The sequence below is a fragment of the Apteryx mantelli genome, chromosome 3 (genome assembly GCF_036417845.1).
Source record: "Apteryx mantelli isolate bAptMan1 chromosome 3, bAptMan1.hap1, whole genome shotgun sequence".
Taxonomy (NCBI): domain Eukaryota; kingdom Metazoa; phylum Chordata; class Aves; order Apterygiformes; family Apterygidae; genus Apteryx; species Apteryx mantelli.
In genome coordinates, this window is record NC_089980.1 from 32979966 (window position 1) to 33003880 (window position 23915).

At 36.6% G+C, this 23915-nt stretch overlaps 1 protein-coding gene across 1 annotated transcript in view; it reads left to right on the forward strand.

The window, feature by feature from the left end:
• Positions 1-23915, forward strand: part of USH2A (usherin) — a 409459-nt gene that overhangs the window by 298674 nt on the left and 86870 nt on the right. Inside the window, exons 47-51 of the mRNA XM_013949903.2 lie at positions 3605-3803; positions 12312-12480; positions 15503-15724; positions 20984-21207; positions 23592-23802. Of these exons, the coding sequence (XP_013805357.2) occupies positions 3605-3803; positions 12312-12480; positions 15503-15724; positions 20984-21207; positions 23592-23802 (1025 nt within the window). The remainder of the gene's footprint in view (positions 1-3604; positions 3804-12311; positions 12481-15502; positions 15725-20983; positions 21208-23591; positions 23803-23915) is intronic.

Here is a 23915-nt window from a genome sequence, read left to right on the forward strand (position 1 = left end):
GTTGTGCAAGAATGCTGAAGCAATTATTCAGTATGTGGGATCTCCTGATGAGGAAAGTATTTGATCCACTGGCCATTAATAATAACAGTGTTCCCTACCTTAAGAATGTCATGTGAGTCTTGTGATTTTTTCTGTGATTTTTTTTATTCCTGCTCTTGAGAGTAAATTGATTGATTCTCAGATTTGATTTGATTTTTAAATTTAGCCCTTGTATTTGATGAGACTAACTCAACCTTTGCTCTCAAGATGCAAAAGTGAGGGTTTATTATATTTTTAATCTTCATGGTTAAGCCATTGTTACTGGGTTAAAAAAGTTCAGAAGGAATTCTTTTCATGACTCATGGACCCTTGGGGTTGGTGATACTTCAAGCAGGCAAAAACCAGAATTTCCTTTCCGAAGTTGGGCTTATCAGAATGTGTCTGATACCATAACAAAACTCTGAAATACTGATACTTTTCATGAATTTTAAAAAATAATAATTCTACCCAGAAATGTGTGAATGAATTGTCTTGACATGCTTGAACAAAGGGTTTCAGTTAAGTCTGTTGGACCAAAAGTAAATTTATCCTGGTGGATCCATATGAAACATTTTCTTTATTCTGGTACTGCTGCAGTGCCTCATGGACATTGTAGTCTGCAGCAGTTCTTTTCTGTGAACCCAATTACCTGCTTAGGCTGCATTTTCTGTGGAAGATGAGCCCTACTTTAATATATTTGTCACATTGACCACAGTCATGCAGCATTTGAACTATTATAAATTGCACATGCTTGAAATGAAATTTTCTCTGGGCAGACAGGGACTATACCTAACATGCCAGAAGTTATACGTTCATCTGTGCCTAATCTGTAGAATTTGCAGGTCTGATTCTGTAGTTGAGGCTGTGGGCACTTACCAGCAGTAGACACAATTCCAGTTTATCTGAGAGGGAGTAACCAGGGCGAACCAGGCGAAGAGAGAGGATGGGCAGGCTCCGTAACCATGTGCACTGTCGCTGCTACAGCTGGTTGCGTACAGAAGTACCCACGGTGTCCCAGTAAATCTGCATCTGCTCCAGAGGGTTCTCAGTTCAGCCTGGGGTATTAGTCAAGATGGTGGGTGTCAAAAAACTGCAAGGCTCATTCACCTCTTCAGATCTATGAAAACCCTGCTGATTTTTTTTTAATTGAGCTGTGCATTGTTCTTGCTGTGATGCTTTCAAAAACACCACAATTTTTCATGGGTAGCAAGCATCAGAAGGTGTAGACATAACTATAACAGAAACAGTCATAAAATTGTGACAGAGTCTGCTTTTCTGTGAGTGAACACAGTTGTGGCTCTATTAGAAGGTCATATGGAGTCATACTCTTCAGTAACACTAGTCAGTATGCTTCTGTGCATCATGATTTATCTGTGCCACTGTAGGTTTGCATGATACTAGGCTGTGTCCACCCCAAAGATGTATCTATAAATTGAATAATAATAAAGATTGCTTTTTAGAAAGGAAAAAAAATGTTGAGATTTACAGCAAAGGCAAAACATTCAAATCATTGTGTCAGTTATTAGGTATAATTTGAGATTGTTCTAAAGAGAAATAAGACTTGCAAAATTGCAAAAAAATCTACCCTTGAGGGTCTTAATGAGACTTACAGAAAGCAATCATTCAAAAACATGGCTAGAAATGCTTTCTTTGCTCCTGTGGTCTATATTGTGCAAAGACTAGGAGAGAGTTGCAATGGTAGCTATAAAGGCTGAAGTACTAGCCTTCTTTCCCTTTTCTTTTTATCTTTTTTCTGAAATTTTACAATATATTTTCCTGCTTTTGTTTTTAAGTCAAGTCCTGTAACATCATTTAAATGTAGATGTGTGTGTGTCTGTGTGTTTGCACACATATGGTAGAATATGTAGCGAGTAGAAAATAGCTATATACAGAATATGGAATTAAGTCTATGGTTCAGATGAAGAGCTTGGAATAATAATGATGACTCTACAAGTCACCTGTGAAGTTATTTCTTCACAGGTGACATTAATTCCTGTTCTCCAAATACTTATTGCTGTGTATACTCATGTGTTTATACCTCAAGGAAGTGAAATAATAGTTTGGTTATTTTTATTCTGTTAAGATGTCAAAGTTTATCTCAGCAGCTGCTGTTTCATTGTAACATTTTCACTTTAAATTAATGCTAATTTATGATGTTACTAGCATTCTGACAGTGGCTGTGTAATTGGGACATGGAGATTAAAAGAGATATTTGGAGCATAGTATATACCAAAAAATGTTGCAAATCCTCCTATTGATTTGCATGTAGCAAAAGTCATACATTGGAATCTTCTACCCTCTATCTGAATAAGGAAGTCATGCTGAAAGAAATTGGTGCCATATGTAACTCTGTAATCCAGAGAGATTATGCAAGAGATGAATCAAGTTTTAATTTGAAATATCCATGTAAACAGATACATCTGAAAATATGCATGCAAGAGGAGTATATTTCTGTTTCTGTCGATTTTGAGATCTTTGATTAAAAAAAAAAAAAGGAAATTTGTAATGCTAAGTACGATTTTGGAGCCCACACCTGCACATTTTAGTAATGACAGGCATACTACAATTTAACATGATTTTTTTCCTTAAGATACTTCCTTTCTTAAACTGAAGATGGTCTGATAGCAAACCTGAAATCAAAAACAGTATTTTGTTTTACAGACAGTCTTTTGGAGTCTTCTGCAATCATACCTTTTTGCTCAGAGTCAGAAGTCTTGAGTCTTACTCGTGATAAAGACTTGCATTTTTCACTTCCAATTGTCAATAAAAATATTTATGCATAGAAGAGAACTAGTGCTTATTGATGCTACAGTAAAACTAAGCTTTTAAAATGTAGCAATTTTATATTATTCTGAAAAAAGATCCATTTAAGTATTTTTCAAAAGAGTCAAAAATATTTGCCTCTAGGCTGAGGAGATCAGCATGTGTACCTGCAGGAGGTGTTTGCACTTGTCTAGCTCAAGTAGATGAATGAACTGTTGTTACTTTCTATTAATTTCATATCGAAGAAGAAATTTCAGACCAACATGTATTTTTCGTAGAGTTTTTTAAAAGCGGGGAAAAGGCAAGATGAATGCAAAGCTGTTCACAATTGCGACTGAGTGCAATGAGAGTAAGCTGCACTGGCTACAGCTGACAGGGCAGGGGATGGTGCTTTGCTCCCGCTCCTTGTCCAGGCTCGTGTCTGAGCATGGAATGGCCCACTTCAGCCTTGGCAGTAGCGCATGTACATCTTTGCTATAGCACCAACAAAGTGTCCTGACTCCTTTTTCCTACCACTAAATTGAAATGGGTGAAATGCTAGCCACCTTTAGTATGATATTTAAAGATTTTGATTGCTCACATGATTAATTTTCCCAGACTATTATCAAATATTGATACTGTTTTCAAATACATGGTTATTAAAGAAGCTATTAAAATTGCCATCCAGAAGAGGGTTTTGGACACTTCAAAATATTTCATGTTATATGGACAGTATAAAATGGAACCATTATAGGCTAGTACTTTAATATAAGTATCAATAGAAACATTAATACCAATGTTACTTTAAATAATTTAACAGATGTTAATTCTGTGCTTATTCTAGATCTCTTCAAATCAGCTGGGCATCACCAGGACAGCCAAATGGCATTATCCTGGGATATAATCTCTTACGTAAAGCATGGCAGAGGTGTACCTCAGCAAAGAGTCCAAGGAGCAACAAAAGTGATAGAATGTGCATCTCCCTAGAATGTAAAAGGCATGAAAATATCTGTGGAGAAGAGTGCTATCATCCAGAGTCAAAGGTATGTGTGTATTCCTAAGATAGAAATTTAGTGAAAAATCATACTTCTAGGAATAAATATGTAAACCAATCCTCTTTAGTCATGAGAGGAAGGGAAGTGGTGGGTTCTGCATCTTTGATGTTTTAAGATCAAGGCTCTGATGCATTTCTGGAAACATTTTAAAATCAAATTGGTTGTTTGAGCTCAATATATGGATAGCTGTGTGAAAATATCTAGCAGTGTACATAGAAGTCTGCTGATGACAAGTGATTTTCTTGTCTTAAGTCTGTGGTTGCTGACTATTTCTCCTTTCAGAAGAAATGCCCTAATGAACTGGTTAGCATTTATGAATGTGTTTTACATTAACAATTTGATTTGGAGAAATAGTGCAGTTTTGAAGTGAATCCACAGGTCATCTTCATTTACTACATGCTGGTTCAGTCTAAAAGTAGTTTTAACACATGCAAACTAAATCCCTGTCAGAGGAAGCTTGAACCTCTGCTTCAAAAACACTTTAAATGCACTCCAGCTCTGGATGGGGACAGGAGGTTCCAAACCAGTCTGTGGGCCACCTCACCACAGACCTCCCAAGCATGTACCCAAAGTTTCTTCCCTTCAGAAAGCTTTGATCCACATGCATAGTGCAGACATTCAGCCCAGAGAATCAGGCTGAATTTGATCCAGAGTACATCTCACAAACCGCATGTAATGGAGATGTGATGTCACTACCAGCTTCTTGGATCTGCTCATTCAATCCCATTGTGTGAATTTACTTGGTGGGGGTATATTTATATAGGGTTTGGTGTGTATTTTTGTATCCTACTTGGAACAATCAGTTTTGCTCAGCTATATGCCACATATCAGACAATGTAAACTGCTAAGGGAGATTCTTTGTCAACTCAAGTATTCAGATATCTACTTGTGGAGTACATGATGGTAGTTCATATGGTTCCATTGGCATAAAGTGATTGCACTGGACCACAAAAAGGCCATCGGAAAGTTTCTAGGTGTATGCAGAATTTCAAAAACACCAATAAAACTCTAAAGCTTCTCACTGAGTGTGGAATCATTCCTCAAAACCTTCATGGCAAATAGTGGTTATTAGAATGATTAGCTTTTTTTCAATTTTTTCCTTGATTGAGTGACTAGATTCTGCTGTACAGAAAATCTATTTAGATTCAGCTACAAGTGGGTGGTTGTTACATGACAATGATGAGCAGCTCTGAGTGGGATCCATTGTGATTTGTCAGATGTGGTTTTAAATTATGGCCATTTTCAGGTTAATCTTCATATTAGTTCCTGTTTAGGAGTAGGATCAATAGCATAGTAGGAGTCTGTAATGGTTTTTATTGACAAATGAGGTAGAAAACTCTTAGTTTGAAGGTAAGATTTAATGTAATGAAATAGTGTCCCTATTTGTCAAAAGCATCATCACATGCTCAGTGACTAAAGCAAACAATATATATTCACAAGATTCCCTGTCAAACAAGACAGTAATTAAGGAAGTGAGTTATTTGAGGGGTTCAGATCAAAATATAAATTATTCCAGCTGACACAGCTTTAGCTTTTGGGTTGCCTTGAAAGCAATACTATACGCATGTATTTCTGAAACCTTGCAGGAGAATTATGGGCAGTCTTTGGTTCTAAAAAGTAAATATACTTATTTCAGGATTTTGGCTTAGTAGATGTTTTTGCAGACCTCTTGGTCTGTGGATGAGTTAAACTTGTATTATATTAATTTTAGAGGGCTTTTTTCCTCCATTTTTACTTATTTAGTCTTTGTGCAAGTTTATGGTAACTTTGAGCTTGGAGAATGTCCATTTATTTTTATAGCCTCCTGACTTTTTTAAAATTAATTTTGCATTTTTTTTTAAAGTGCTCTTCTCTATAATCTATGAACACTTCACAAACTTTAATTTCAGCCTTTTTACTACCCTTTGTTGTAACAGAGTATTATTGTACTCATACAGCAGTAAGGAAATAAGAACAGAGTCATTTATCTGTTTGTTCTTTACACCTGGTAGTCAGAGACTATGATTAGGAGTGGGTCCTATTTGGTTAGGTAATGAACATATAATAAATACCTGGAAAGTCCACAGGAAACTGAAGGAAGCACACATACATAAAATGACATAAAAGTAATTTTTGTAGGTGACTTGATCAAAATTCCCCTCCTGGTGCTTCATCTGGTTTACTGTGTGGACCTACTGGACATATTTAGGAAAATAAGATGGCATCTCTCTAAATAGATTGTGTTTTACCAGTGTTTTTCATTTTGTTTTTTAATTGTGTGTATTTACTGTGAATTGTTAGTCAAGGAGACTGAACAGATGTGGCAACATCTTTCTAATCCGACAGTATGGCTCAATTCTGACCTGTAAAGATGACATTCTCTAGCAGGGATGATAATACTGCTGCAAGCCTACATTATTCTTGCTTTCCCTCTAGAGACTGCCAAGAAGTTACTGCTAGCTTTAACTGTTACAATGCATTTGGTGATCAGAACTTGTCCTTTGGAAATGGCTGGTTTGAAGCCATTCAAACCACATTCATATCACAACTGCTGCATCTCCTCTACTAAATGAAGAGCTGTCCCATTCCTGAGAGCTATCAATTCCATTAGGACAGAATCGATATAATGGGTAAACTTAACAGATTATTGTTTTTCTGTTTCTTTCTCTTTCCTGTATAGTGCTCTATGAGGCATAACAATTATAAAAATGCTTGTTATTCATTTAACCCGTTCTACAACTTCTTTACATATGTAAATATCTTTCCACATAGATGTTCTTTTCATGCATATCAAATTTGATGATAGACTAGTCAGAGAAGGCATATAAAGCATATGTACATAGTTTGGATAGACAAACAGGTTGTGGATTCCTCAAAAAGGAAACTGACATTTTGCTCGGTTTATTTATTGCACTTTGTATACAAGACACAGTAGATCTAATTTCCCTCTTACAATTTCCTTGAATTCAAAAGCATAAAGTGAGAGGAGAACTAGGCCATTTATACAAAAAAAATAATTTGGCGGTCTGTTTTGGGTTATTTATTAAGATTTCCGTATGGGTTTATGGGTGACACTTGGCAGCATCAGGACACTGCAGCAGGGGAAGGATTTGTTACCATTTCTTATCTACATGATAGATCACCAAAATACATTCCCCTCCATCCATACAAACTTAAGTGTTTTAGTAGTAGGAATACAAGGTTGTGTTTTCACTGTGCAGCAGAGTGGGATGCAGAGACTCTTGAGCCAACATTGGCTGAATTAGCTCCAGCTAACTAAGTAGCGTAGTTTTGTCAGAAAGGCAGCACTAATTAGCCTGGGTGCAGAGTTGCACTAGTATATGTATGCTGCATTTGAGATCCAAGTTAGTATCTCTGCATAGCACTGTGCTGTGTAAACAAACCAACTTGTTCAGAGCTATCTTGGGAATCTCTAAAAGAGCAAATGACCTTTTCACTACAAGGGAGATGTGCACATGCACATTCATGGACTCATATGGGCCTAATATTAAGCCTAATGAAGACCAGAAAAGATTCCCACTGTTTTAAAGAGGCTTTGGATCAGATCCTTATTTCTTGGTTCTAGCTGTTTTCTGGTGCTCTGGTTCAATGTTACGAATCTTTGTTGTTATAACTAAATTTAGTGAAATACTGTGGCTGGTATCCTTATCCTAGTGCTTATTATTAGACTTGGGTGAATTTATAATTCCTGAATGCAGAAAAAATTTGGGAAGTCTTTTGCCTATAATTTTGCATAATAGCTGAGATTACAGTCCCGTGATGAATTTTGTTGACCGTCAGGAAGGTCCCTATGTCATATGACTACCTTTTTCAGTAACAGGTGTGTGCTGCATAGGTTTTTCCAAGCTGCCAAAACTCAGTCTTTTTCCTAGCCATTTTCAGTGAGGTGTGATCCATAATTCTACTCATATTTGAAACTGCAAACCAGACATCAGCTTACAGAATGCACTGCAAGATCTAATAGAGATGTACTTCAATTAACAATAGAATGTACCCAAGCTTCACCCAGCAGGGAGGATAATCTAAGTACTGATGTTGAAAGCATTCATTCATTATCCATGTAGCTACTAACCTGTCCTTCTGTTGTTACTGGGATCCTGACATGAGCTCTGAAAATAATGAGACTGATACAGTAAAAATAATTAAACAGGTAAATATAATTAAAGAAGTGGCATAAAGGCTAATAATTTCAGTACACAATGGCTCATGAGTATGAACATCAACAGTAAAATACAGTAGTCATAGCATACAGTTCAGTGCCTCTATGGGTCCTGATTGAAAGTATTAATACAGCTTGAGGACTTTTTATTTTCAGTAGCAACAAGCTACATAAATCTGCAGTTAATGAACTAATCAAATTTAACTCTGACATTACTAGGAAGTACAGTCTTAACCCTTTGCTCATCAGATTTAACATGGGCCATTTGTTAAAAGTACCAGCAGGACTCATTTCTTTAAGAACAAGAGGAGCAAAACCGTGGCTTTAAATTTAGCTTTACAAACACGGTTTTCAGGAGTGAAACCTAACACGTCTAGACACTAAAGAAGGATATTCCATCAATATTTATGTGAGATTTACTATTAACGCTAGCAGTATTGTGCAAAGTCTTTTCAAGTTCTTTCAGGCTTAGAGAACCTCTAAAAAGATAACACTTCAGGTATAGTGTGTGTTGTAACACACCTGAAAAACATGAAATGAAACTTGTTTTATTAAGATAATGTGTAGAAATTTAACAGAATAACAGTGATTTCTGCTTGTGGATTTTTGATCTAAGGCTGTACTAATTACTAAATGAGAACAGCAGTTTGAGAAAAGGAATGGGAAAATAAGGATTTTACCAAAAAAGAGGCAGAATTTTATATAGATTTGGGGATAATTTAAGTAAAAAAGAATGATTCTTGCTAATTTAAAATATTCCCTCTCACATGAGAACATGATAGGTCAATCATTACTCTGGTGTTTGCTCCACAGGCAGAAATTTTTAATGAACTCTAGTAGCTAATAGGAATTCCTTAGAGTGTTTTGTGAATTGCTATTTCACAAAGTGGCTCTGGCAGCAAGCATTTGACAAGAAGGATAAACATGGCTGCCTAGCACAGCTGTTTATTTGAGTAAATCAGTCCTAGCTCAACTGGCATGTGTCCATAAGGCCAGATAATATCCTTCAGCAAAGTCTTCAGCAAGCAGACGGATCAGGGCTGACACAATTTTAATTAAAAAAGGGTTGCATAGATTAAGTTCAATGTACTTTTTTAAATTGTTTAAAAAGTTGTGTAATCCTGCCTTCCAGATTAGGTATGTAGCTATTCTGCACTAGTGTCGTGGCTAGCTGGGCCTTTCTCAGGTATCCTAGTTAGCCTTTATGGCTGGCCCTTTCCAGTCCCTGTGCTCCTGAGTCACCGTCCCTTTGTGTGCTTGAATGGTAGGATAACTACAGGATTGATCTGTGAATAACTCAGTCTACCAATATTTTTAAGGGCTCCCATGGTAGGTAAGGATAAGTCTTCTGCGTCATTTCCACAGATAATAAAGACCTGGTTAGCAAGCATATGTCATTCTCTGTACTAGGGCGAGATTTCAGACCTGCTTAAAATGTTGGTGTCGCTGTATCTGATCACTGCAAGGATTCTGCTTCCACATACAGAGTTACAGTGGAACATCCAGTTTGGACTGTCACTTTTAGATCTAAGAGGATGAGATAATAATAACCTTTAGCCACTATAACTTTCAATCTATCTGCTTTTCTTCTTTGTCTATGACATAATTTTAGCATTACTTGAATGCATTTTATTTTATGGATTGATAATGCAGAATCCTTGGGCTGAATATCAATGCAGATAGTAACTAACTGTCTTTAGAGAACTGCCAAAAAAGTGTTATTTCACAATTTACGGCTGACTGCAGAGGATGTTATGGAGCTACATAATAATAGCACCAACTATATCAATCGGTAGTGTCAGATGAGAATCTGAATGTGCTTTAGAGCTGACTGGACCTCTTTTTGGAAGCTATCTTTGGGGTCTTAAGAAATGCTGAGGATTTTAAATCATTTTTAACAAGGAAAACTAGCTGCTGAAGCTATTGGAACATAGCTTGGTGTTCAGCTGATGATTTTTTTGAGGGAATTCAGGAGGAAACAAGGAGACATTAGTGATAATACGTTCTTACAAATAATTTTCCAATCAAAAAGCTTTATAGTAAGTAATAAAATTGCCCTCCCAGTGTTTGTGTGAAATATGCAGAGCAGCTGTTTCTGTGGAGGATTGACAAGAGAAGAGGCATTTCTTAAAACTGGAAACATCCCGTGGAAAATAAAATGGCTACTCAAGCACTTGAGCCTGGGTAATGCAAAGATGTGCAGGGTTTTTTTTAATCTGTATAGAGCAGGAAGACTGTGTTCAGGTGAAATTTGGCTGGTGTCCAAGAAGGATGGTGAAAAGAAGGAAACAGGATGGGAATGACAAATGAGATCCATGAAAAGAAGCAGAGAAATTGAGTTAGACAGATCACAGAGGGAGGCACAATCCCAAAGAGCACACAAATTGGGACCAAGAATGTGTAAGGAATGTGTCTTTGGCCTCTTTTGTGAAGGTAGATAGAGTATTTACTGGCTCTGGTGTCTCAAGCTAAGCATACACTAAAAGAGTAGAGGACATTCTTTAGAAGTATCAAGAATTATTGGTAGATGTAGTTTACTCTGAGGACACTGGCACAATACTACTTGATCTGATATCATCAAAAATGCCTTTAAATGACTTGGAAGTGTAGAGAGACGAGGTAATCTAGGTACTTTAGAGCCAATTGTAAATTAAGAAAAAATCAGCGTGGAGTATGTGCCAGTCATAAAAAAAAAAAAAAAAAGGAAGCATAGAAGAGGTGCAAAGCTGAGTTTTATTTGACATCTTAACTAATGATCTGGAAGAAAGAACCAGTGGGTTAATTAAATTCATAGATTGGATTATATTACCAGTGACAGGATGGACAGCAAAATAATATAATGGGATCTACAGAGACTCAAAATTCTTGAACAGAAAATGACAAAATTCAACTAGGTCAGTGGTCTAAAACACAGATGCTGAATGAGAAAGTGCACTGGCAAGCAGAAAACTGTGTGACAATTCAAAACATGTAAGGTTATAAAACCTCAAAATACAGTGAGGAGACAAGACTACGTTCTGCCCTACCCCGTGTTAATTTTGAGCTATATATGCCAAATGGTAACTTCAGAAATGAAATCCTCCTGGGGTGATTGAGTAAATGCCATTCAAAAGGGAACAAAACAAAGCATGGTGTATTGATGTGGACATCAGAAGGAATTTGTTAATGAATTCACAAAATTAATAAAGTAAACATTTTTTTCTTGTATGTATACATTTATGTTAATATTCTAAATGTAATATGTATTACATTTAGGATTTCTTATTGTGACCCTATTTAGTTCTTTACTTTTCACATATCAGTCCATGTCCTGAGTGTAGGTAAATAAAAGATCCTTCTAGAGGGACACTTTTTTCCTCATTCTGCTGCTAAGATGACCTGATTTAGAACATGGTTAAAATAAAGGCTGGAAGTGCTCTGTGTCAAAAGAAAACAGAGGAGCAACTCTGTTTAAGTAGTTGTGCTGTACTACCAACCGCATTTTCCATCTAGCTCTAAGAGGCATCCTTCTAGCTAATATAGGTTGCACTGACTGCAGGTTCTGAGGTTACACTTTACAATGATTCTAGTGACTGTTCTGTATGATTTGTTATGTATACAGTGTGTCACTCTATCTACACAGGAGTAAGTATACAAATAATTGTTTGATTGTTCAAGCATATAATTTTCTCGACAGCACCTAGAAAGAAGTCTACATTTAAAAGGCCTTTTCAAAATTCATTTCCATGTAAATTTTATTTTGAAAAAAAAATCCTTATATAAATGATATTCTCTTGAGATCACATTGTCTGAAGAACTGTGGTCATAAATAAGTGATCATGTGTTATAAGAAGACAATTCCACTTATTTTAATGTAAAAGAAGACCCAAGAGCTCATATTGGGAAATCTTGTTTTTCTTATTTGTAAGGGATTCAGATGACATGTCTCATCATAAATGGCTAAATAAATAAATAAATAAAAAGAATCGGGGAAAAGAAAAAGATAGGGTGAGGGTGGATTATATCTGTATATTGCAATATATTCAACATTGAGTGACTCAAACAGCCTGCAAGGCATATGAAGATGATTCATATTAATGGACTATTTTATTAAGGTGCAGTATGGTTGAAGACCACAGAATAGCAGCATTCTGTCAGATGTACTGTAGTTTATTGAAGTCTAATAACGCTGGAGGGCACAGGATTTTAGCCATGTTACATTTTATTTGTCCGCAGTCATATTAGTATCAGTACTACGGTGTGTTGTACATGTTTTTCGTATACATTGTTTTGTCAGTGAAAACATTATGTTCTGTTTAACAGATACTGCCTTACTGATTTTTATAAACTACTTTTAGGTATGTTGTAAAGGGATTCTGCATGATAGTAAACCTGGCTTCCAGTGCTGCGAGGAGAAGTACACTCCATCTATTCTTAATTCATCAGGAGTTTGCTGTGGTGGTCAGATACATGCTGTGCAACCAAAACATCGATGCTGTGGTGGTTATTACACTAGGGTATTAGCAGGTAAGTGGCAACTTCTTTCAAATGCTTGAAAGAAACAAAACAACAAAGTCGGTGTATCTGTTAAACCAAAGAGAGCAGATACATAGCAATAAATGTGAGATTTATCAATATTTCTAGATGTATTCTAGACTTGTGCTCAGTGGGATAAGCAAAGAGAATTGCACTGACTTTGTCTCCTAAACACGGTACACTCCATTTATACAAAAAAGGCTTAATTGATAAAACCTGATGATTGGGTCATTTCCCAGAGATCTAATTTATGCCAAACTATACTTAATTGCAGTAACTACCGCATAATGGGGAGGGCAGTTCTGCTTAATAGAAACACCATCAGGCAATTTAGTGGTGCACTTTAGTTCTCTGCTTGACTTGACCCCATGTGATTTTTCCCTAACCAGTTCTGTTATGGAACAGTGTTAGTATTTGGGGTTGATATTAGAGATTACTTCACTTCTACTTGTTTGTGCATGTTCTGCTGTTTGTTTCTACCCACATTACAGATCAAACTAAGTATCTCACATATATTATCTTTGATGGAAATTTATCCTTGTCTTAAGGCTGAGAGTACCCTTTCTTATTCTCAGGACAGTTTAGGAACTTACCAAAACTGCACTTCTGTTCTATTGTCCAGAGTTTGGTTTTCTTATTTGTTGGTGTTTTTTTAACAGGGAGAGAGGAAGAAAAGGGGGAGGAGAGTCCTTTCGGGGGCAGTGTTCAGAGCATATATCTCTTTGTAGGCAATTGTCAGGTCAAGAGCTAAAACACTTCCATTACTCATGAGTTGGCACACATTCCCTAGGCTCAGAAATACTTGAATTTTTGCCAATGCATTCAGCACATCCCAAGTTCTGATCCCTTGAAAAGTAATTCATATATCACAATATTAGAATGCCTTCCATGATGTCATCAGAAAAATGCTATCACATGGAAGAAGCAGACAGGAGTATTTTGCTGGCCTCATTAATCTCAATATACTGAAATGGAAAGATTATATTGTGACCTCTGTCCCCATCCAGTGGTCTATGTTAACTAGCTTAATGTTGTTTACACCAAGAAAGAAAAGTACAGTGAAACAAAATGTCTTATATATGAAAGTAGTTCCTGTTCAGTCAGCAGTCTACAAGCATGAAACATTGAATATTTGAACACGATTTTAAACATTTTTTTCTAAGTATACTTATTGCATTCTCTTCTTTCCCTTCTCTAAAGGGCAACAACATGAACAATATTGGTCACTTTTTTCTTTTTTCTTTTTATAAATATGCTAATAACCTCAAGCTAAATGTTAATGTGGGTCATTCTTTGATAAGGATAACAATTAACTGGCAAGACTGCATGGTAGTTTTCAGAGAGAGAACATTTTCAAGCCTAGCTTGGAATGGATCCCATTTTGAGAGGTTAATGAGAAGGTTACTGATCCTTTGTGTCTTATGTCTAATAGTTCTTTAAAAAAACAGTTTTATTTCCAATAGATGTAAGCTACATTCTGTGTTTTAATACTTTCTCTGTGTAGTAACTGAATTAGATTCTGAGGAATGCAGGAAAATGTGATGAAGAATCTAAACAGAATCTAAACTATCTATTATATTCTAAAAATTCATTCTCATCTTTTTTTTGTTTATTATTGACTTTATTTGATAAAGTTATTTATACAGGAAACTCTCTAAGCATACATATTTCCCAGATGTTGTTTGGCCAGCTTGATAGCTCTAGATGTATGGAAGCACACTGTGCTGAAGGCAAGAAGATTACAAATTAGGAAGGCAGGAATCTCAGTTTCTGAAACACTAGTGCAGGAAGAAGTGCAAACATACATCCCAGAACTAAGATGGGAGAATAGATTCTTAAAGCAGAGCAGAACAAATATTACTACTACGACCTGGCCCCCTCCTTGACAAGGAATTTGGGGGAGGGAAAATAGTGTTCTCTCTTGTATGTTACAATTTCATCATATATTTGTATCTGACAAAAACTGCATCAGGTTTAGGGCTGCCCATCTGGAATTTCCAAATTTTCAGAGGAAAAGATCTTGAGATATTACTTTCACCAAGAAAAATGAATTTGATAAATCAAAATGCATTTCTTCAATAAACCACCAGGAATCCAAATATTTTAATCATGATCACTAAAAGCAATAACTTAACTTACTCTTCCAAGTCTTGCATCACTGATGTTTTGAGCCAGAGAAAACCTTCCAACAGAGAAAGATAATACAGTCACTTGACTCTTAGAACACTGGTTCAGATTAAGTGCAGACAGTAGTGAATGAAAATTATTGCCATTTACCATCAGTTTTGTTTCCACTGTAAAACAAATAATCAGTATCCACTCTGTTCATAGCACACAGTTTCTCCCACCATGGCCCACCATTATAATGTCAGTCTAATTGACAATCTTACCCTATGGCCTTGTGCTGCAAAGACTGATGCTCTTGCTTAAGTAGCAGCCAGCTGCTCTGAACTTGATGGTGTTGTCTAATGTTTAGAGTTAGCTCAGTCCTTAAGTTCTTTGGGAGTTGAAGGCCTGAATGACACTGAAAAACCCTTTCAGCAAGATGAATCAGTCCTTCAAACAAGTTTGGAATGACTTTTGAGGAGGCAAGGAAATTTTTGCTGAGAATAAATAGACTGACTGTTCTGTTAATCATAGTGAGAATGAATTCTCTTTACTATGTAGCTGCCTATACTTACAAGTTTTCTGCTGTATAATTACTATATTTACAAACATAATTTTTCTTGCTCTTCTCAATTTGCCTTTGTCATGCTTGCATTTTGATGTCTTACAGAGTCTTAGCCCTGAATTCATGAATGCATGTTTCTTTAATTATTATTACAAATAAATATATAATTGTATAGCATTCTAAAGTGCCAAGTGATTCCATGCTTTCATGTGGAACATTTTGTACATGAAGTTACTGGTGTGCAGCCCCAGACTAATACTTGTTGCTATCAGCTGAAAGCCTTTCATGCATTTCAAGAGCTGTATATGCATAAAATCTTTAATTTTATTCTTAAATTGACAGGAGAAGTATGTTGCCCTAATGAAGAGCCAAACAGAGTTTCAGTTGGAATTGGTGACTCTTGCTGCCAGGGAATGCCTTACTCCACATCAGGGAATCAAATCTGCTGTGGTGGATCACTCCATGACAGTTTTAATCAGCAGTGCTGTGGTGGAGAAGTGATAAGTACAGACTTGATTTGTTGTGGTGATGAAGAAAAGGGGACTGTGCACAGACCTCTCGCAGGTAAACTCTTAAGTTCTCAAGAAAAAAAAGGGTTTCATCTTCCTAGATCTCTTGTAACATTAGCCATTCAGCAGTGACACACTCAGACTTAAGGTGATTATGCCAATTCTGTTAAAGTGATGTTGAGCTTTACTCAGCCATTCTGGTGGACTCCAAAATGGTGAGCTTATGATAACCCTTCTTCTTTGCCTTCGTCAAAAAGCTGGGGGGTCTGGAGACACTCCAGAAAATACAAGAGACATGCGCTGTCTTCCATTATTGCAGTCAGGAAATAGGACCAGTTCCCTCCTGAAGACTAGTATTGAGGTTAAAGTTAGCCACCTTGTGCCCCACTGCTTCCCAGTACAGGGATTTTCCATCGGCTCTGCGGATACGTGGTTAGTCCTCTAGGTATTTAAGATGATGGTGTTATTTGGTGGGACATGTCCCTCACGTGTGCATCTACACAGAGGTAAAATACAGTATAACCCACTGCTATTTAAAAATAACAAAAATCACTACCTAGCACTAGTCACCTGTTCACCTGGTGTATCCCATTCACCTGTTAATCTCTTGCACATCACAGGAAATCTCTCAGAAGCATGATATGAACCTTATTTCCTTGTAAGGCACTGTGTGACTAGCTGGTGAAAGAGGTTGGCAGTATCATTACAAACCCTATTCAGGTGTTTTCATATGTCCTTTCTTTCCGCAGTTTTTAGAGAAATTATATACCATTAGCCTTAGGCTTTCTCAACCTGACAAAAAGACTTCAATAACAATTGCAATCAGGAAGGGAAGCCCAATTCCTAAACATGGAAATAATGAAGGCTTAGTACCCAGTTCTACCTCATGTACCAAGATTAGTGATGCAGTGCTTTTGCCATGGGCATATCAGTTTGACCATCTAGCTGGTATAACTAATTTAGCTATCCAGATTTGAAGGCTGAACTTCTTTCTGCAAAAATTAGCTCTTCCTTCAGCTTATTTTTTTGTATTCACTGGCTCCTTCAGCCACCGTGATTTTAGAAGTACCATAGTTTTGTGTCGACTGTCGGAAAGGGCTGAACTAAATAGTCATTGCAATGTTTTCTGCGATTTATATGCCACCTTTCCCTTACAGTGGTGAATCATGGAGTGTATTCTGTGAGCCACACAGCTTGCATGATTTTAGCTCCCCCTCAGTCTGATCCCTAACTGCCTCTGATCCACGGCACCTACGCAGGTCTCACAATATGAGCTCTGAACAAGGCCCTCTTGCATAGCAGTGAATTGTATGACTGCCACAAGACGAAGCTGGCTCATAAAACATCTCTTTATGTACTTTATTACTTAAACTCTTTTATTTGCCTGCAGGAGCCCTTTAACAAAATCACATTGAATTGACTTTCTCACACCAAATCAAATCTCCCTGGTCCCAGTTCAGTTGTCTTTGTCAATATGTATTTTATAAATGGAGTGAATTAACAGATGCTGTTGGAACAGAACTGCTGGGGTAGCGTTTATGTTTTTACTGCTCTCTCTGGGCAGATGAGTTGTGTAGGAGTGTAATACAGGTATCTTGGGATGAAAGTTATGTTCTTCATTTCAGTATATATGTATTCTTAACAGTTTTTTTTCTTAAATATATATATTTTTAAAAGCTTTATACTCCTCTTTTTAAAAGGTGTTTAACCTATAGCACTCTATCATTTACACCATTTTTCTTGAGAATGGGTCATGATGACATTTTTTTGTGTATTAAAAAAGAAAACAGTAGCTTTTTCATCATTCACAGGTTTGCTGTGAGGACTTTATGCTGCGAGCCATCATACAGCTGAACACAAATACACGTTTGAATGATGAATTCATGCCACAGTTGAAAAGAGATCATATTACTTTGCATTAAGCATGGAATAGACTGTGGTTTCTTATCATATCATATATACATCATGCTCAATAGGTTTTTGCTTAATTTCTTAGCGTAATACAGCCTTGCTAGCTACATCATGAAAATGCACAAGCCAGGCACAAAATCTATTTGCTCTCTATCCCTATTATTGTAATGAATCTAATGGAAAAAATACTCTCACATAAAAACAAATTTACTTATCATTGGCAAATGGGAAGGTAGAATTTTGCAAGAATATGGTAATTGGAAAGCTACTCCCATCATCTAGAAGGGGTAGAGGTAACAGGGGTAGCCTTATGCAAAAGCTGAAATGCTTCTGATGCTCTGTTTTGTAGTTGGCAATGGATGCCATGTTTAAAAATATAATGACAATTTAAAGCTTTTGTTTGCAAGTTCTAGTTCTTTGAAAAACATCAGGAGAGAAAAACATAATCAGTAAAAGCTCAAGTTTTGTGCAAAGCCTTATTGTTGCACATAACCAGTTCTGTTGAAAGAAACAGAACACGTTTTTGCAGAATCTAGACCCAGGATGCAGTGTACGTTGGTTTAAGGGCTTGAACAGTAGAACTTTATTGTTTGTCATTGAACAGCTTTTTGGGAGGGTCTGTCCTGCAACAAGAGGTATTTTTTCCATCTCATATTGCTCTGACTCTTTTTAATTTCTCTTTTCTTACATTTTATTTTTCTCTCTTTTTTCACCCCTTGATGGCCTTATTTAGCTGGGGTGACCACAGAGACATCTACTGGCAAAGGCTGGCAGTGATGCCACTGTATACATACATCCTCCCCAAGCCCCACTGCTGCAAAGTGATTAGCCAAAGTTGTCTCTTTCTGGCTGTAAAGCATGATGTGAGCTAAAACTGCTCCTGGATTTTCTCTCTGCAAAAAAAAAAAGGCCAATAAAACGCCCCTGTACTGACATCCCAGGATCAGGAAGGATGATGTTTTGTGCTGCTGTGGTTCCCGTTCTCTAATAGTTGCAATACCCACATGTAAGCCAAGGATTTCTAGAGTAGTTTGCAATGTGCACTGGCTCTGTATTTTGTTGATCCTCTATTCTGGCTCCAAAGACTAAGCCTTTTAATACTCATTTTTTCCTTTTGAAAGCATTGCTTTTGCAGATTTACTAAATTAGTAATTCATCACTCAGCTATGTTTGTAAATTTTTTCACTTGCTGGGGATGAACATGAAATAACTGTTGACAGAAATCACTGTTAGCCAGAAGTGTCTTTTCCAGCCCATGGATTTTCTTTTTGCTGTGATGCATTATATGTGTTTGAAACATAAATATATAAAGCATGACACACATATTCCAGCTGATTTACAAACAAAATCTTTCTTTATTGGTATTTTGCTGAATTCAGCAAGGGTTTATAGGAATTTCTGGGTCCTTAAGTAATTGAATGAAGTGATTTTTAGAGGTCAAATCGATCCATCAGTATTATGTGGTCCTATTTTTGTTTTTCTTGGAGCATATTTAAAATTGTACATTTGAGGTGTCAAGGTTCAAGAGTCAAGTGCTACACGTGATAAATTAAGCAAAGGTCAAAGGCTATGCAATGCAGTTTCAGAAGATTGTCTACCTCTGCCTTTGCAGCTCATTCATGCTGAAGTGATGCACTATGGGAATTACTACCAAACTCTGCTCTGCAACATCTGCTCTCCCTAAGTGAGTTAGTGCACGTCAGACATCTTTATGTCAGAATATTGCGGTGATGGATGCAGTCTTCAGAAAATGCTGCATAAAAATCTGGTGTGCCGTTCTGGCCATTAAGTGAAATTACTATTTAAATTAATGGCGCTGTCACAGTTTATCTGTGCAAAGAATGAACGCTGATTAGGGTATTAAGTAATTAGCAATTTATCACACTGGAACAAGGTTGATAATAATTAAAGAAGTAATGGTTTACCAAAGAAACTAGAAAGGGAGTCACTTCTTGTTATGTGAGTGAAATCTTGGCTGAAAAATTTAATTCAGTTAAACAAAGATGAGGTTCACAGTGAAAGAATACAGCCGTGTTTATTTCAATAGAAAAACAACTCATTATCAAAATTTTAGTTTGCCTGTCAGAAGTCCCTCAGGGCTATCTGAGTGGGTTGTTGGTACTGAACTGAGTCGTTTTCTGCATTAATTTTCTCCTTAAAATATGGTAGAATCCTAGGATGATTTGGAAAAAGGGTGTGAGCAGGAGGAAATATTTACCTCTTGGAGAGCTGGTGAACCCAGTGTGATTTCTGTGAATGGAATCAGTCCTGAAAATAGATAGTATATGCAAGTAACTTTGCTATTTTGAGTCATTCCAGTGATTTGAATGAAATGCTCTGAATACTTTGTCAGGATCTTAGCCTTAAAGAGTAATTTTCATTATGTATGAATGAGACTGAAAATTTCTAAGAGAGATTTGCTGTAATAAATGGCAGTGAGTATAAAGTGGCCACTTTTGCATGTATTTTAAATACCTACCTACTACAGAAATTGTGATAAATACAAATTATTTTGTAGATGTAGCAGGATATCACAACCCTGTTTTTTGTATGATATATTTGTGGCTGAATTAGTAATAACACTTATTTCATCTCCAGTTTCAGAGGTGGTAATAGCATTTGGTTCAGAGTGAGAATTTACCCCTTTCCATGGTGTGGGAGTCAACCTGGTAATTTACAATTACAAAATCCTGCATATAAATACTGGCTATGATGAGCTTTTCATTTTAAAATAAAATTAATAAAAATAGAGGAAGACTGTGGAATTAATTTTGACAGGTTATCAATCCCACTATAGAAATGAAAATTATGTTTAGATGTTAACTTCTAAAAGAGTAATTCTTTCTATTAGGGGATTGAAATTTCACTGTTGGTATTTGGAAAATCACCTATTCAATTCTATAACATAATATGAACGCCCACTTTAAGACATTAAATATAATGTGGAACTTTTTGGAATACTAAGATTCGCTGGTTGGAAGACTACCCATATAAAGGGAAATGAATGAGACCTGACATGAAAATACATAGAGAAGCTTTCTGAATTTCTTCATTCTGCAGTAAGTCTGTCTTTGACTTGCTGTGCATAGTACCCAGGTATGATATTTCGTAGCAGAGGTTCTAACACAAGCTCAGGAAGGGTGTGAGTTGACTCTAGGAGATCCCTGTTTATTCCTATAATTATTTTTTTTTTCAAGCAGGTCTAGAAGTTAGGGCTCTCACTTTAGTCACTTCACATCCAGAATTTAATCTCACTCTAGCTAATTCTGCATAATTCCAGCTGCTATCCCAGGCTGATGGTTTTCTGCCAAACTTTATTGCATTCTGAGTTTTCTCCTTTCTTATCTTTCTATTTATTTATTATTTACATTTCATATTCAGATATAATGTTTTGTTGTTTCAGGGATGTTCTGTTGTGGGCAGGAATATGTGAATATGTCAAATACCATATGCTGCTCAGGTTCCAGTGGTGAGTCCCTAGCACATGTTAGAAAGAATGACCAAGTGCCAGTAAAATGCTGTGAGACTGAACTTATTCCAAAGAGTGAAGAATGCTGTAATGGAGTTGGATATAATCCTTTGAAATATGTTTGCTCTGACAAGATTTCAGCTGGAATGATGATGAAGGTAATTGATAGAAAATCTCTTGGTAGCTCTGATTTGACGATGGAAAGAGAAATACACTGTTCATAACTATTTTTCTAAAATAGGAATATAAAAACTCTTGTGTGCATTATTCATTTTCACATTACATCCATATTAATACCAAATGAGTTCACCATGATTGATGTTATTGCAATGAATTCTAAAGGAATTAATAACGATTAGCTGCCTCTGTGAAGTGTTGCCCAGCACTTCAGATTAGTACAGTGGCTAAAAGCTGGCATGCTAACAAGACTGGCATGTATAGCCAGTTTCAATTCTGTGACCACTATTCCTGATGGTGTCACTTGAGTGGAAGTGGAAATTGAAGTGGCCAGTTCTCGAGTGTAAAAATACCATTACTTTTCAATTTGGGCAGTCTGTATGACATGGATTCCTCAGCCTCCTTAAAAAAAAGTTATAAATAACAATTAAGCAGTTGATATTTTTATGATGGACTTAATCTTCATTTCACAGAAAACCAGTGGCACTTTTGGCATAAATTTCAGTAGAACTGGGACAGGTCCCTTTATAACTCTTAACAATAATAAGGATATTGTATTTTTGGTGCCTCTCATATATAATAAATAAAACAAATTATTTTCACTCAGTTTTTTCATAAAAATAAACAAAGGGCCATAAAAGCTAATTCCAACATTTTAGAGAGTGGCCAGTGATTATAGGTGTGAATATGAAACAATTTGGCCAGACTTTCAGAGCTGCAAAGTCTTGCAACTCCAGTTGAAATCAGTGAAAGTCTTCTAGAAGTGAAGTAGCATCTTGGTGTTGCATCTAAGCTTTAAAAATACTATCAACTGTTATTTCAATTTCTGTTTAAGAAAATCAGCCTCCATAGCATGGAAAACCAGTTTATATATATATATTTATGTATATATTTGTATTTAGAGAGAGAGAAAGAGGAAGTGGGTGCCGGAGGAAGAGAGAGGGTTTCTGTGAATTCAACAACATGGCAGTCAGTTAGATATTGCGGAATTTATCACTGAGGTAAAAAGAAAGATGGACCAAATCCAGCCCCATATGGGTGTTGCTGTATTGCTTTTCATTTGTCTCCCAAGATAATACACAAATATTTCTTCCACCTTCTCCTTTCCATGTCAAGGTTTTCATGTCACTTCATTTTCAGACTGAATGAATAATTTTCTCCCAGAGCGGATCCAAGCGTTGCGATGAGTCAGCTCCAGTTCCTCAGTGCATTTTGTTAGTTTATGCAAGGCAAAATGGCTGACAATAGGTTAATGAATTCTGGTATATAACATGCTAGAGCCAGGCCTTAGGTATAATGTATAAGCAAAGGAAACACTTTGTATTTCACTTACCCTCAGTAGAAGAGAGATAGCAGTGCTGGCTTTCTGATGTATACAGATTACTAATATTAAAAGGACTGATATTCTGAGACATGTCCTGGAGCTACAATGTATGTTTTCTGCGAAAACAACCCATCTGTATCGTACATCTTATATTGATATCTGTCACAATGTAATTTCTGTAAAAGTGCCAAGTTTAGAAAATAAAATTACCTAACACTTCATAATCATCCAACAAACTAATTTCACTATGCGAATTAAGGAAGCATTAGATATGAACTATTCGTTTTCCCTTCTAAAGTTTGTAGCCTAATGTGCAGAAGTACTTACAGCAAATATTGCAGTGCATTTCTTCCTGCAACAGCCCATATTTTATAGAGTTATTGCACTCTAGCTTATGGTCTGATGGAAATATTATTTCATGAGTTTTAATGGAAACTTGTAGGTGTTCAATGTATATTTCTATTTCTGTGAATTGTTCTTCATGGGTTAAATCTTGCATCTGCCTCAATGTTTGTGCAGGGCCTCTTATTGCAGGAGAACTGCTGTTTAGGAGTGCCATGGTAGAGGGCATGATTAATATAACTCATGAACAGGGTCTTCACTTCTTGAAAGCTGCCAAGGAATTGCACAGAGCTCGCTTCTGTGTTGTTGGGAGGCTGGGTGGCAGGCTGGGAATTGCTACTGATTTGCCACTGGATATTGGCCCTTGCAGGGGTGGAATGTTCAAATTCTGGGATAAAATCCTGTTCTTCTCATTTGATTGTAGACTCTTCTACTTTCAACAAACCTAGCTGTTTGGGGTTCCAGTGCTTAAAATTTGTGATGTTTTTGTGCAGGGACCTTACAAAGAAAACTCAATTTCTTTTAGAAAGGATTATGAAAGCATTAATGATCAGAGACAGTAGACAGGCCCAAGACTGAAAGGGTCTCTCGTATGCTAGAAATACCAAGGTACTCAGTGTGGTTGCCTCGTTTGTATGAAGCGTCTGTAAAGAAAGGAAGATAGGGAAAATGCATTAAAATTGTATGTATATTCTTTAGGTAAAAGAAGAATGCAAGGCTAGTATCCTTTGTCCTTCATCCATGGAAGCAACAGCATATTGTGGAAAGTGTGACTTTGACCCTAGGGAAAATATCTGTGCGTGGATAAAAGGTTCACAGAAAGCTATGGAAAAGGAGACAAAGGAAGGTGTGTGTCCAGCTGAAGAGGAGATCATCTACACAGGAAACCCAGACCAGTATTCATTTACAGGTGAGGAAAAGTGGCATATCAGCTTGGTGATTTGCTAGTGTATTTAATTCACTCTGGAGAAAAAGATGTCCTGAATGCTATAAGGTATTCTAATCAAATGTGAAGCTGTTGTG